At 36.5% G+C, this 16,001-nt stretch overlaps 2 protein-coding genes across 2 annotated transcripts; one reads left to right on the forward strand and one right to left on the reverse strand.

The window, feature by feature from the left end:
* Positions 1–366: 366 nt before the first annotated feature.
* Positions 367–883, reverse strand: LOC140805116 (uncharacterized). Its single transcript, XM_073161310.1, has 2 exons — positions 581–883; positions 367–447 (listed from the first exon to the last, which is right to left on the reverse strand). Exons 1-2 carry the CDS (start codon positions 881–883, stop codon positions 367–369), a joined length of 384 nt encoding a protein of 127 aa, XP_073017411.1.
* A 1,837-nt stretch (positions 884–2,720) lies between these two features.
* Positions 2,721–10,308, forward strand: LOC140805833 (subtilisin-like protease SBT6.1). The gene is given in 11 exon segments (XM_073162160.1): positions 2,721–3,310; positions 4,527–4,655; positions 4,755–4,907; positions 5,292–5,408; positions 6,181–6,365; positions 7,279–7,542; positions 7,618–8,686; positions 9,119–9,569; positions 9,572–9,615; positions 9,723–9,783; positions 9,881–10,308. Coding segments are annotated over 11 exon segments (3,060 nt in total). The 5' UTR covers positions 2,721–2,815; the 3' UTR covers positions 9,973–10,308.
* The last annotated feature ends 5,693 nt before the right edge of the window (positions 10,309–16,001 follow it).

Genomic DNA, 16,001 nt, shown 5'->3' on the forward strand with positions numbered 1-16,001 from the left:
TTGGATTTGAAAAAATTGATTTAAGGAAAAAAATTTATGTTATGATTTAAAGTCTCACAAGTCTTTAAAGTCTTTAAATTTGGCGATACATCCATTTCACGTATCTTCTCAAATATTTTAAGAGCACAGTCCATTTTTCCGGCACTACACCATCCACTGATGATGGTAGTGAAGATGACAACATTAGGATGAACATCTGATTTGGCCACGAGTTCCAGAAGTTACTCAGCTTTATTGGGTTCTCCAGTACGTAGATAGCCTTTTGCAAGAATGCTGAATGCGTGGATGTCGGGTTTTATCCCAGCCTTTACCATATCATCTAACACTTGTTTGAATCTGTCCGTGAGTCTTGCGGAACTCACTCATTCATGATGGTGCTGAATTTATGATGATGCTGAATGTTATTACATCAGGTTTTATCCTGAGCTCTTCCATCAATGTAAGTGTCTGCACAAATCATAATGTTTAAAAATGAAATAGAATTCACCATTCTATCTATGCTACACAAAATTACAAACAAGAGAAACATTCCACAAAAATGAGAATTCAATCACGTGATCATCGAAACTAGAAGGTTTACCTTGTGTACTCCATCAGTATCAGCTTTGTCCAAATATCCTTTGATAAGTGAGTTGAAAGCAATAAGATTTGGTTGGGCTCCAAGATTCTTCATCCTATAAACAAATGCCATTGCATCTGCGAGGTTTCCTTCATTGCAGTTACCATTTACAATGATACCACATGTACGCTCATTTGGCTGCACCTTGGAAATTTGCATCTGAAAAATCATAGATTCGGCTATGCTGGTTTCCTCTTTCTCTGCATAAGCCTTTGCGATCATGTTACACGTCACAGTATCAGGTTTCACACCACCAGAAACCATCTCATTGACTATTTTCCATGCATGTCAGGTGTTTTCTTTGTTACACTAAGCTCGAACAAGAATATTGTATGTCCTGTCATTCGGTTTCACACCGTCTTCCTTCAACATTATCTCCAATACCTTCAAATAAGGTATTAAAAGTGTTGGTGGTCGGCTTACACCCTTTCTCTCTCAATTCATGGAATATTTTCATCGCTTCCTTGATATTCCCAGATTCAGAGAATGCATTGATCAATGCATTGAAGAATATAGAGTCAGGATTGAGGCCATTTTGTTCCACTTTAGACAGAAGAGAAGGAATGAACTTGAAACGTTTCTGGACAGTCAGTGCTGTTAAAACGGTAGTGTATGTGAGAAAGATGGCATGTGGCCTTCTTCTGTTAAAGCATTAAAAACTGAATGCACTTCACGAGGCTTCCCCGTTTCGATCAAAATATTCATCAATTTGGTTCTTGATCGAACTGTTTGGTAGCAATCGTTGCTCAAGCAAATGGGGCAAGAGGGTACAGTGCTAGAAGTCAGTGGCAGAATAAGAAGGTCATTGTCTCTCTTTTGTGAGCGCGTCCTGTACGTTGAACCACGTATTGATACAGTGATCAAGGCATAGAAAATTTGAATCAATATGCAAATGGAGTTTACCACAAAGGAACCTCAAAATTGAAAAGGTGAATCACCCTTTGAATGTAAAAGTGAATTCAGATAACGACAAGTACATTGACCAAGAAATAAGAACCCAGCTCACGGTGCAAGTGTTACTAGTTTTCACGTTACAACGAAAAGTCTTTCATTCCTAAAGAACGGGATGCAGCATCTTGAGACCAAAGGCAAAATATACAAGAAACAGGAAAACATTTGACAACCGACTGATACAATTGCTAGATTCCATATGGTGTCAAACACAAGTTGGTATACTTTCCTTCTTGTTCCAGCTAATCCAGTCCCTACAACTCTGTAGAACAAGAGGGCTTGGTCATAGCCAACCAACCATCCACCCAAGGACAGATTCGAATACTTTTAATGTATTCTGTCAGACAAAATTGACATACGTAGAAAATATAAACGAAATTTGAATAGTTTTCCATTCATGGAGGCAAAGAACACAAATCAGTTGTTGTCAACAACAAAACTGATTCAATTTGCATCTTTGATAATTAAATACTCCAATGATACAAAATGCATATCAAGCAAAACATTTGACAACAATATCCACACAAAAGTGACCAGTGACATCTTCTCTTGAACTTTAGTTAGAAGAGAGTTTGAAAGAAAAACGAAACAATCAAGAAATTTTCCCACAAAACTGACTAAGTATACTCTAGAGAAGTGCTGGTTATATTCCCATGTTCCATTTTTTGAAAGATGCACGCTTCAATAACCTATGTTGTACCGAAAGAATATTCATGTAACTTGATCGATTGGGTAAAACTCGTGATGCAATATACAATACGATCAAAAAAATTATACAATGGTTAAAGACAATTATTTTCTCCAGAGAAGTGCTGGTTATATTCTCAGGTTCCATTTTTGAAAGATGCAGGCTTCAATAACCTATGTTGTATGGAAAGAATATTTATGTAACTCGATCGATTGAGAAAAACTCGCGATACAATATGCAATACAATCGAAAAAATTATACAATGGTTAAAGATAATTATTTTCTATTATATTAGTATTTTCTATTTAATCTTAAATTTATGAGATGTCAATAACATTTAAATAAGGTAACATATGAAGTGTATTAATTTAGATTTGAAAATTTAATTCAATCAATTTAATGACGAAATAATATTATATTGGGGTCGAAGAAAATATTATTTATTATTTAGAAAATAATCAATCGATCCCGTTGAATTGGGATTTTGTACAAGCAGGATCCCTCCTCACTCTGAAACCCCATTCGTCTCCCTCGGCACATGAGGGATTTCTGCCGCCATGATCCGCCTTCCCCTCTCCCACTTCTCCGTCTCTTTTATCTGTCTCCTCTTCTCCATCTGTGCGTACCAGTACCTCTACTCCGGCACCACCCAAACTTCTACGCAGCCCCGTGCCGATAATTTCATTATCCGATTCATTCAGTACAAGAAAGCTGATGAATTCAGGGAATATCTTGCACGCAATGTCAAATCAAAAGGGTGGGAATGGGTTGGGAGGAACAATCCAGCCATGCAGTTTCCAACGGATTTTGCGTTAGTGGCAATCCGGCAAGGTTTTGTTGACTTACTGACCGGGGAGTTTATGAAATTGGAGCTGGTCAAGGATGTTTCCTTGGATTTAAGCTTCCAAAGAGATGTTCTTTACGAGAAACGTGGGGCCTTTGGCGATGGAAAGAAGAGACCCGGCAAGATTTTAACCGCCATGTCGTTTGAGAATTACTTAGCAAACGGCAGTGGGGTCGAACTCAGTGCGGGGAGGAATCTGTTGATGCAGGTGACCTTTTGATATGTCTTTTCCTTCTGGTTGTGAACTGATATCCCGTGATGTCTTCGTTACATCCAAACAGAAAATGTTGGATAACACCTGAAATGAATGCAATTTTATTAATCATGGAAGTAATGATGATAGAAATTGATACCGTAAGGAGAAGAAATAGGAAATAATACGCTCATTACTCTCAGTTCACCCACACAAATGATAAATCATGCATGTCCTTTTTTAAGGAGTTTTGTTGTTTTTAGCTCTTAACCAACTCTTCTAGAGATACTCATATACAATTGAATAATTGTTTAAAAGAAGTCTTGATTCTACATAACTCGTGCCTCGTATGTCTTTTGAGTTCATTATCTTTGCTGAACTTGGGAAGGGATAGTTGCTCTAGATGGGTTGGATCTCGATGTGTGTTATTTTTTCGGAGTCTTGATGATTTTCTGCAATCATTGAAGAAGCCTGTTTCTACTTTTCCACATTTGGTATATGGAATCTTATTGGCAGATTAACCATGATCATTAATGAGTTTAGAATCAATTTTGTCTGCGTAGGCCTTTGCCAAGTCTTTCTTCAAGTGTTCATGGCTTGTCCAACCTGTAAAATGTTAATAGAGTAGAGTGATTGTATAAGTAGGCGCAAACATTTTTAGTTACAGAGATTTGTGTATGTCAGTGAAGAACAGAGCATCTACTCATAGAACAGTAAAGACGAATCGATATCTATGCTCAAATATATGATTACCATATTGATTGTTTAAGAGAGAGTTAAATGAAAATACCCAGTTATTTGTTCCTCTTTTTTACTTGGAAAAATAGGATTGTCATGCATCTTCTCTTAACGTGTCATAAGGTACTACTGGCATGCCTTAGGTTGGGTGAGGGTGGTTTTATTTTCCTTTAACTAACAATTAGATCCTTTTTTATCCATAGAAAAAAGGAAAATGTCGGAGTTCTCATTTTTTATTTGTTTAGTTCTTACTTGTAGGACAACATGCTTTTTCTTTTGTAGCTTGTATTCACATGAGAAACTTTCTGAACTGTTGCTTATGGTATGTTTTACCTGCTTCCCTAGCGCTTTGAATAACATGTAAATACTTTAGACCTCTATTGGTGACTTGGGAATTGGCTATGAAATGGACTCCTCAAAATCAGTCTCTCTTTTTCACTTCCATTTCCCTGGTTAAACATATCTTCACCTATCATGATTAACCATATTGCAGAAATCTCAAGTTACATCACTGTTTGGAGCAGATACCCTCTGGTCAAAGGGGTATACTGGCTCTAAAGTGAAAATGGCTATTTTTGATACCGGGATTCGCGCTGATCACCCACATTTCCGCAATATAAAGGTTTGTGTTTGCTAACAGAAAAAAGATTTCATGCCACATTTCCTTTTCATCTTCTTCTTTTTCTCCTTTCAGTTGTTGATAATGACTTACCATATTCAGGAACGCACCAATTGGACCAGTGAGGATACTCTTAATGATAATCTTGGACATGGGACATTTGTGGCTGGTGTTATTGCTAGTCAAGATGAAGAGTGCCTTGGTTTTGCTCCAGACACTGAGATTTATGCTTTTCGTGTGTTCACTGATGCACAGGTAACAGAAACTGTATACTGCAAAACATGTTGTGACTATTTGTTACAAGAACATGATAAGAGGCATACTCAAATTTATTTGAAGTATTGCTGACCTTTGTTTAATTTCATTGCTGTGGTTGAAATCATTTGCAAAGTAATATAAGGTTGAATCATATGCAAAGAAACATACATCCGACTGAATTCATCCAATTTATTTCTGCACATGCACAGGTTACAATCTTACGTAAAAAATAATCACAAGAAAACAAAGAATGGGGCTCATTCCACTCTATTTTGTTCCTGAAGCTTGCATGATGTTTTCTTCTGCAAATGTTTCCATTTCTTATTATTACTTGGAAACATGCTAAGGAAGTTTATGAGAAACTTTTTCAGCTCATTGCAGGTCTCGTACACATCATGGTTCCTTGATGCATTCAATTATGCTATTGCACTCAAGATGGATGTGCTGAATTTGAGCATCGGTGGACCTGATTATCTTGATCTCCCGTTTATTGAGAAGGTCAAACTCCATTGACCTTTTGGTTTTGCTTCAACACTTTTTTCTGACGGTGTCTATGATGATAATATTCAGAATTTTTCGCGGCTTCAATTTATGTACTTTCCCATAAAAACTTTTAGCTACTTAACATTTTTTCCCTCTGGTTAAAAACTGAAGTAGTTTATTGTCTGGAATTGATTCATTAAACCATGTTTTCTTCATACTATGTTGTTGGATTTCTCCAGCGATATAGACCATTTATGGATATTCACTTCATGTTATGATATTGAGTTTTTTCTCGCATTCCAATCCATTTATGGATTTAGCTAACTGCACTATGCTTGTTTTAAAGATCTATTTTACCTGAATTCAGTTGCATGATTAATTTGAGATTGAACTATGTGGTGTTAGACTTGCCAATGAATAAAGATGTTAGGCATGAGGAATGTGTTGTAATTGTAAATAAATAGAGTACAATAAAAGTAAACAGACTGGAATAATTAGAATTGTTCCCATGGCATTCATCTAGATGAGCACTGAATATTCTCTTGAAAAAGTCTGTCCGATCCGGATCGACTGTATGTATCAAACATTCTACATTTCATCGAAGAATGAATTTATTGACAGCTCGTAAAAAAAAAGAGATCATTTCTTTTTTAGCAAACAAGTTTTCTTGCTTTAAAAACATTGCATGTCTTTCTCTACGTTAAGAATGGAATATAATCCAACATCTGAATTTATGACTTTTCTGTTGATTAAAATTATTTTTGGTTCTTGTTCTTGTTTTTACTAGGTTTGGGAAATTACAGCTAATAATATTATCATGGTATCAGCGATTGGAAACGATGGACCGCTTTATGGAACTCTGAACAATCCTGCTGATCAAAGTGATGTTATTGGTGTTGGTGGCATTGATTATAATGATCACATAGCATCATTTTCTTCACGTGGCATGAGTACTTGGGAGATTCCTCATGGGTACTGTATCTTCATTTCTTCTGTCTATGCTCCTGAATTTTGTTCTCTTTTTTAATCTTTCATTCTTTTGACTATAAGTGATTATGGATTTTGTTTTCTTTTTGAGATGATATTCAGAGAATTTTGCTACTTCCATAGATAGACATAGATAAAAATGATCATGCAATCCTTTTATGCCTGAATTTTTTTGAATCTGAAGTCGAACATGATCACATATTAAGATGTTTTGTGAGACAGCATTTTTCTTAGGGACGTGTACCAAATGTGTAGATGTGAATGTTGAAACAATTTCATTTTCATTTAAAGTTGATGTTTATCATTTATTATCTAAAAGAGGAAAAATAAAGCATGATTTCAAGTTTTTTACCTAGTTGCGAAGGTTAGATCTTTGTGGTTGATTTGGAAAGGATGATACTAATGCCATACACTAGGTCATTTTTGTTCGCCAGCGTTATTAAATCCTTGTCACCCCTTTTTAGGAGTAAAGTTTTTACTCATCTCAGCTATTGTAAAATGCTTCTACTTTGACGTGTTAACACATGGAAAGCCATCTCACAACATTGTTCAAAGATACTCTGCTCTTAGATTATCTATTGAGTTCTTTAAGCAATGATATAGAGGCTGCATATATTGTGGAGCATGAGAAGTTGGGGGAGGGAGGGGGTCAGGGGAGAGGCTAGTATGTGAATAGAAAGATGTTTGGGCATGACAAGTTCGTAGGCAGTTGGTCATCATGTTCTAATCATCATTCACAGTGTGTGTAAAACATATGTGATTGTGAAACTATTACCGTAATAGTTCATCGTAATCATTGTGGTTGAGGATCTACCAATCATTGAACAATTCACTACATGTAACTTATTTATGGTGGGTGGATCATGGATTTGTGATGAGGATACCTTCTTTTTAATAGGTACGGTCGCATTAAACCTGATATTGTTGCTTATGGACGAGAAATAATGGGATCCAAAATTAGTAGAGGTTGTAAAAGCTTATCTGGAACCAGTGTAGCAAGTCCTGTGGTTGCTGGCATAGTTTGCCTTCTTGTTAGTGTCATTCCTGACGACAAGAGAAAAGAGATTATAAACCCAGCCAGTATGAAACAAGCCCTGGTTGAAGGTGCTTCAAAGCTCTTAGGTCCGAACATGTATGAGCAGGGGGCAGGAAGGGTTGATCTGTAAGTAAATTTGAATAGCATTATAGCATAATATTTGATTGTCAAATTCTTAATGCTGATGCTGAATTGTGTCAGGCTGGAATCATATGAAATTTTAAAGAACTATGAACCTCGAGCTAGCATATTTCCCAGTGTCCTCAACAACATGGATTGCCCTTATTCTTGGCCTTTCTGCCGTCAACCTCTGTATGCAGGGGCCATGCCTGTGATATTTAATACCACCATTTTGAATGGAATGGGTGTAATTGGTTATGTTGAAAGTCCTCCATCTTGGCATCCTACAAATGAGGAAGGCAATCTTCTCAGCATTCACTTCTCCCACTCTAATGTTATTTGGCCATGGACTGGTTATCTGGCACTTCACATGCAAATCAAAGATGAAGGGGCACAATTTTCTGGGCAAATTGAGGGTAATATAACTGTTGATATCTACAGCCCACCTGCTCAAGGAGAGAAAAACCCTCGAAGAAATACCTGTATACTTCAATTGAAACTAAAAGTTGTTCCTACTCCTGCAAGATCAGTAAGGATCCTATGGGATCAATTTCATAGTATCAAATACCCTCCTGGATATATCCCAAGAGATTCCTTGGATGTTAGGAATGACATCCTCGACTGGCATGGGGACCACCTCCATACAAATTTCCACATCATGTTTAACATGCTGAGAGATGCAGGATATTATGTGGAAACTCTGGGTTCACCCTTTACTTGTTTTGATGCTCATCAATATGGGACGCTTTTGTTAGTGGATCTTGAGGATGAATACTTTCCTGAAGAACTGAAAAAATTGAGAGATGATGTCATTAATGATGGACTAGGTATTGCAGTGTTTGCTGATTGGTACAATGTGGATTCTATGATGAAAATGAAGTTTTTTGATGATAACACGAGAAGCTGGTGGACTCCAGTCACTGGAGGTGCAAATGTGCCTGCGCTGAATGATCTCTTGGCCCCATTTGGAATTGCTTTTGGAGATAAGATTCTGAATGGTGATTTTGTGATTAATGCCGAGCAGAGTCGATATGCATCTGGAACTGATATCGTGAAGTTTCCTGGAGGAGGATACTTGCACAGTTTCCCTTTCCTGGATAGCTCAGAGAGTGGTGCGACCCAGAATTTTCTTTTGTCTGGTATGAGTAAGGTGAGTTGATGTGGTTTGTTCTTGATCTCTCTTAAATTGTCATCTTATCTTTGAAAGGGTCACAAGAACTGGATAGCTGGTAATTAAGATGAAATTATGGCCATCTATACGTTCCAAATTTAATTGAACTATATAATTGTTTGTGTCCTTCCCATACACCTCTGATGTGATGATAAACATTTGGCTAGATGACCATAGGCCTGAATATTGTGTAAACCGCTCACTTCCTGTCACTTTTCTTTCACATGGTTGAGTTTTCTCTGGCTAACTTTTGTTGGGGAATCAGTTAATCTCAAGACTGGCCTTCTTTCCACTTAATATCTTAGTATATTGTTTGTGTGTTGTGATTTTCTTTTCTTTTTAAGATCCATAGCATGATTTGAAATTCCCTTCTCCGTTTCTGTTCTTAATGATGAGTTCTTATCAATGCAGGCAGATTCCCCTATTCTTGGTCTCTTGGAGGTTGCTGGCGGACGAATTGCAATCTATGGAGATTCAAATTGTTTGGATAGCAGCCATATGGTTACAAATTGTTATTGGCTCCTGAAAAAAATACTTGATTTTACTGCCAAAAACATAAAAGATCCAGTCCTCTTCTCAGATTCAAGTAGACAAGATCAACCACTATACCTGAATGATAATCAATTACCCTCCCGTAGAACTGATGTAAATTTCTCAGCATACTCCAGGGTTGTTGGGAAAGAGTTGATCTGCGGTAGTGACTCAAGATTTGAGGTCAGGGGAACAAAGGGTTATGCTTTGCATGTCAGGGGAAGAAATCGTAGATTGCCTGGCTATGCTGGCATTGATTTGGGTGGAGGTTTGAATTTTACTCGTGAGATTCCAATTTTTAGTGACTCTAAGTCAACTCAGAAAGATGATGAAGATCCTTCAGGAACCGATACCTGCACTATTTATATAGAAATGATGTAAGAACCATACTTTTGACATGACTGCTCTAAATTTAGTTAGTTATCATGAACAGTAATTGGTACTGCACTGACTGAAGGTTACTATCAATTAACTTTGTTTGCAGCTCGATTTACCGGAATTAGTTGCCAGCCATTGGCTTATCCCTGTTGTTGTTGCTGTTGCTGGTGAGTGAGCATCATTGGCCGATTTCTCATGTCGATGGATGATTTGTTGGCCCGTTCCTGTGGTCGGGCTTTAAAATTTTATTCTGCTGTTTTGCAGGGTTTCTGCTCCTCTGCAGTTTTTGGAAAATTAGGCAGAAAGGCCGGAGGAGAAGAAAAGGATCAGGTTCTTCTCGTTTAACTATCCCTTAGTTTTCGATACAGAATTAGAAAATGAAGACATTCTACAAGTGAGTACACAAGTTTTTCCTAGTGTATTATGACATTCTTGGGTAGCTCTTATTACCGGAAGCAGTTTGTATCGATGGTCATATATTTTACCAAGGGCTACTCGTTAATTTTGTACGAAGAAAGTATTTGATTTTCAGTCACCAATGCACATATGATTGCCATTTGATGAACAATAGGAAATGTTTTCTGAAATGGTTTATTTTGTTAGGAAATGAAAACGCAAGTCTTTGAGCAATTGCCGCTTAGAATTTGCAGTATGTTATATGTAATATATTTTTGCTCTGGTAAAATTAGGAGTTTTATGGTCTGGCAACTTTGGTATGGTAGTAAAGAATAAGCTCAGTTTGCACTTTGATACTGCTGGTACGTGGGATTAGGGATGAGTTATTTTTATATGATGATATTTATCATTTGAGATTATATGTTTTTTGTTTGGTTGGTTTTTTGTGTATGAGATAATATTGTGATTAATTTAACTTTTCTCGAAAATATCTTTTGGAATATCCAAATTTACATAACTTTTTTAGACAACATAAAATAATAAAATAAATTTCGTGCCTCAAAACACTTTCCTCTTCCTAAACTAAACTTTGTCAGCGCCATAGCTTGCCAGATCTAGCATTTGAACAATCATGCTTCTTGCGACCAAATTTGTGGAGGCCGAATGAGTAGGTGAAAGCATTGCAGTCTCATAATATCTTAATGTCTTGCACACATGGAAATAAATTTCAAAATACATCATTTAAGTCAATTTACAATTCATTCTAATAAATATAAAATATTATATAAACATGGAAATTGTGGATTTAAAGTTTGTGTTTTTACTTCTCTAAATAACAAAAATACACTTGAAATTCGTAAATTTGAAATTTATCAAGTCTCTGATAGAAATTTTTTAATTTCGCCATTTTTTTTCCCACAAACTTGTACTTATCATCTCTATGTATATCGATGAATCATTTCCTTTTTTTCAATTTCGTTCACATATATTCACTTAACCTCCCAATTGAATGCATGCCCTAGAAAAAATTCTAAATGAAGACATTTCATTTACTTGTTTAAAAACATGAAACAAGATATTATAACATCATTTCATATCTAGCTCGACATACCCCAATATTGATCAAAGTATTGCAAGAGTCAAAGTGTCCGTACGTCAACAAAATAAATAGCAAACATGCCATCCTTTCAATCTGCCGAACAAGCAATTGATGTTAAAGAAGTAATTGGTTTGAGTTTTATACCTAGAGGAGTAAGCTGGCATCAGTCGTCACTCGCCTCGAGCGTCCTTCTTCATCTTTCCCATTTCCATTTCTCTAGTTTTTCAGCCTTCACCACTCGAACCAGACTGATATAATTCATATTCACTGGTTGGATGGCTATACTGGTCGCTGCTCCCATATTCAAAAAATGTTATTTGAACAATCAACTTATTTTGACCAAAGAAAACATGTTCTCCATTTTTCCATATTTTGAATAATCTGTAGAAATTCATGAAAGAAAAACTCACAATCCGATCCTCGTGCAGATATGAAAGTCCTTTTGCAGCCCCTAGAGCAATCTTCAATCGCGTGAGCCAATCCATTGTAGGTCTCCCCTTTCCTGAAATACATAGATTAGCAAGTTTTAGAGAGGCCATATTTATTTTTATCTAGCTATTAAAGTTCGAAGGAGAAACATTAATATTAATGCATGACGAGTCGTCCACTATTTTCGTTCTCCCTATTCCATAGTGTTATTTGGAACAAACTCATATACGAGCATTCTCTGCGACCCAGTGCTGCGGTATCCAACCAATGAAGCAAGATGCTCTGCGACCCAGTGCTGCCGTATCCAACCAATGAAACAAGATGCATGTGGTTCACTCTTCTGATAATCTCAACTTGCCTGGAATTCACGCTCCCCTTGTCCACTTCAAGCCTTTAGCTGCTTTACCGCTACCTCTTTGCCATTTGGAAGGACTACCCTGTGCACATAACTGAAGCCACGATGCCCCAGAAGATTGGCTGTTGAGAATCCATCCGTTGCCATCGACAATTCTTCATATGTAAATGTACTTTTCGAAAAACCCAACGCAATTCCAGGTGAAGGAGGCGGAAGAGGAGTTTCGGTGCCTAAATAAATATTTGGAACCAGAACCTCCATTGCTACTCACGGGAGGAGGAGGGGGCGGGGTGAAGAGGAACGTACTGGTGAGTGCGGCAGTCTTGATGCACCGCCCGGCGGTGGAGAAGGTTTAGGAGGGATCTGGACGACATGATCAACAGGTGGGGGGACGTTATACTGATAATGCTGTGCCGGATTACCGTAAGGATCATTGTTCGCCGGAACGGTTGCGGTCCTTGGAACGGCAACGACCGTTCCAGTTCCAATGTTATGTTGCGGAACGGTTGTATAAAAAAATTAATAAATTCAAAAAATTGGTAAAAAATTGTAAATATAAATTACATCATACTAAAAAATAAAATATATAAAGTTATTACAAATTAATAGATCAATACAAAATTATTTTACAATAATAGCACAATAAGAAAATACACACTAAAAATTATAACATACCACAGCTAATACCATAAAGAGTGACGCGGAGGAGCGAGATCATTGTTATATTCTTCATCACTATCTCGTAGATTAAATTGATTTCGAATATTTGGATATTGACGTGATTGTCCATAGGGATATTGATTAGATTGAGATGACGAAATATCATTAGAATGGGATGATTGATTTTGTAATAGTATTTCGTCACGACGATTATGTATCCGAATCCACGATACACAGTAGAACTATCAGCTGTAGTTGAAGATCTATACTCGGGACCATGACGTCCAACACCATGCCATATAGATGATGAAAACAAACATTTATATAGAAAAGTACCTGTAAATGTTATATCATCGAGACTAATACCATGAGAAATGACGTGGAGGAACAAAATCATTAGTGAATGCTCGTTGGGAAACGGTTGAGATAGTAGCGACGGTTTTAATAAAACCGTCGCCGATCTAATCGGCGACGGTTAAAAAACCGTCGCTATATACATTACACCGTCGCTAGTAGCGACGGTTCAAGACAAACCCGTCGCGAATTTTGTTCCCGTTCCGTTCCACCGTTCCTTCTCCGTTTTTCACCGTTATATCGTCGTTTTCGGTTTACGAAACGCCGTTACAAGACATCTACCCACCCACTCCGAAACTTTGGAACGGCCGTTCCGAGCGCAACACGGCCGTTCCGGCGAACCATGGTAAAGATTAGCTGGGAAATAACCAAGAAATTCAGAGTGAGCGACAACCATATAACATCAACATGATGACGATGAACAAACCATAAAGTTGAACCTTTGATGAGTTCAGGAATCAAGAGTACAGGTTCTGACCTTATAAAGCAAGCAATTACCTTTGGGGCCAAGTGGTTGCGGTGGAGGTACATAGTAATTAAGTGATGTCTTCTTCTTGTAGGATATGAACAGTAGACTCGATGCTGCATCACAACACCTCCAACAGCCAACAAGCCCCGTCGATATTCTTACTGGACTTTTTTTGACTTTGAATGTAAATTGGATAAGTAATTTATGATCTTGAAAAGTGGATTATTAAATGTGGAAGAAGAGTATCTCATATAGTCAAATAATATTAGCAGCTTATATTGAGTTACAATTAGACATGTGGAATGTCACATCCAAGGGCAAACCGAGGCATGTGCGAAAACGATGTGAAGAAAAAGTTGTTCTAAATATGACATATGAAAAAGAGTTGACTCTAAACAATGTGTTGCATGTGTCAGACATCCTTAAGAACTTGGTGTCCGGGTCGCTTCTGAACAAGCATGGTTTTTGCATTGTTTTTGAGTCAGATAAGGTTGTTTTGTCTAAAATTAGAATTTTTGTTGACAAAGGCCATATAAGTAATGGTCTGTCCAAACTCGATGTAATGACTATCAAGCATGTGATTAATAAAGTTAATATTTTTGCTTACGTGCTTGAGTCTTCTTATTTATAGTATTGTAGACTTGGACACGTTAATTATGATACAATTCGTAGACTAATTAAAATGTAAAGCATTCATGCATTCCAAATTGATAAACAACAGAAATGCGAAACTTGTGTTGAGACAAAACTAACCAGATCATCTTTTCGAACAATTGAAAGAAATAGTGAACCATTTGATATAATTCTCAGTTATATATGTGATTTTAAAAGAGTGCAAACACGTTGTAAAAGTAAATCTTCATTATTTTTGTTAACAATAGCACAAAATTTTGTTATTTTGTATCTTCTTAAAAATAAAGATGAAGCAATTGAAAAATTTGTCCACTACAAAAGTGAAGTTGAAAACCAAGTTAACAAGAAAATTAAGGTGTTAAAAAGTGACAGTGGTGGTGAATAAGAATCATCATTTGTTGAGTTTTGTATTCAACGTGGTATCAAACACGAAAGAATCAGACCTTATTCTTATCAGCAAAATGGCATTGCAGAGAAAAATAATCGCACCTTGAATGAAATAATGAATGCGTTGTTATTAAGTTCTATTTTATCACATAACATGTGGCGGGAAGCTGTTTACCACATGGAATCAAGAAATATTTCGTTCTTTGAAAATGTGTTTCCATGCAAATCTAAGGAAGACCAAGTTCGTTCAAAAGATCACATGAGCCAATTGGAAAAGAACAAAAGGTTATCCATGAGGTTGAACTTAGACGTAGTAAGAGAGCTTGGATGGAGAAATCTTTTGATCCGGATTTCATCATTTTCATAATGTAAAGTGAACCTCAAAGCTTCAAGGAAGCGGTGAATTCATGTGAGGGACCTCAATGGAAAGAGGCTACCAATTCTGAAATGAATCCATTTTACAGAGCCATACATGAGAATTAGTGGATCTTCCTCCGAGAAGCAAACCGCTAAGCTGTAAATAGATTTTCAAACAGAAAATGAAATCAGATAGAGCCATAGATAAATATAAAGTCATATTGATAATCAAATGTTACCATCAACGATAAGGACTTGATTACTTTGACACTTATTCTCCTATAACGAGAATAACCTCTATCTGTGTCATACTTGCGATTGCCGCCTTGCGGAATCTTGAAGTACATCAAATAGATGTAAATATATCTTTTCTAAAAATAAGAAATTTATATAGAACAACCTGAGGATTTCCTGTGACTGGGCAAGAAAATAAGATCTGTAAACTTGTGAAGTCTTTATAAGGCTTAAAAAAGTGTCAAAGCAATGTCATGAAAAATTTGATAAATTCATAATAGAAATTGGATTTAAATTCAGTGAATGCGGCAAATTTTTATACATAAAGGACACTGAAAATGGTTATGTATTTTATTTATTTACATAGATGACATGCTTATCATTGATAGCAATGATAAGATGATTAAATAGACTGAGAAGTTGTTGAACTCAAAATTTGAAATGAAAGATTTTGGTTTAGTGGATGTGAGCTGTTAAATTAAAATTCATATAACATCAGAAGGGATATTTCCAAGTCAGTCACATCATGTGAAAAAAATCCTTGAGAAATTCAATAAGGATGACTCTGCATTGGCTAGAACTTTGAGAGATACAAATCAACACCTATCAAATAATCGATGTGAGAGTATCTCTCAATTAGAATAATCTCGAGTCATTGAGAGTCTGAAGTACTTAATGAGTTGTACAATACCAGACTTGGCTTATGCAGTAAGCAAATTGAATAAATTCACGAGTAATCGGTGTTGAATATTGAAAATTAATAATCAGATTGCTAAGGTACTAAACGTATACTTGTGACCATGGAATACACTATACCAGAGATCCCGCTATTATTGAATAATACAATGATGCAAATTGGATATATTATCACTCAAAATCTACAAGTTGATTTGTATACTTTAGGAGGTACAACAATTGCATGGAAATCTTCTAAAAAAACTGTAATAGCTAAATCCACGATTAAATCTGAATTTATAGCTCTTGACAAATATGATGAAGAGATTGAGTAGCT

Source organism: Primulina eburnea, chromosome 11, assembly GCF_022965805.1.
Source record: "Primulina eburnea isolate SZY01 chromosome 11, ASM2296580v1, whole genome shotgun sequence".
NCBI lineage: Eukaryota > Viridiplantae > Streptophyta > Magnoliopsida > Lamiales > Gesneriaceae > Primulina > Primulina eburnea.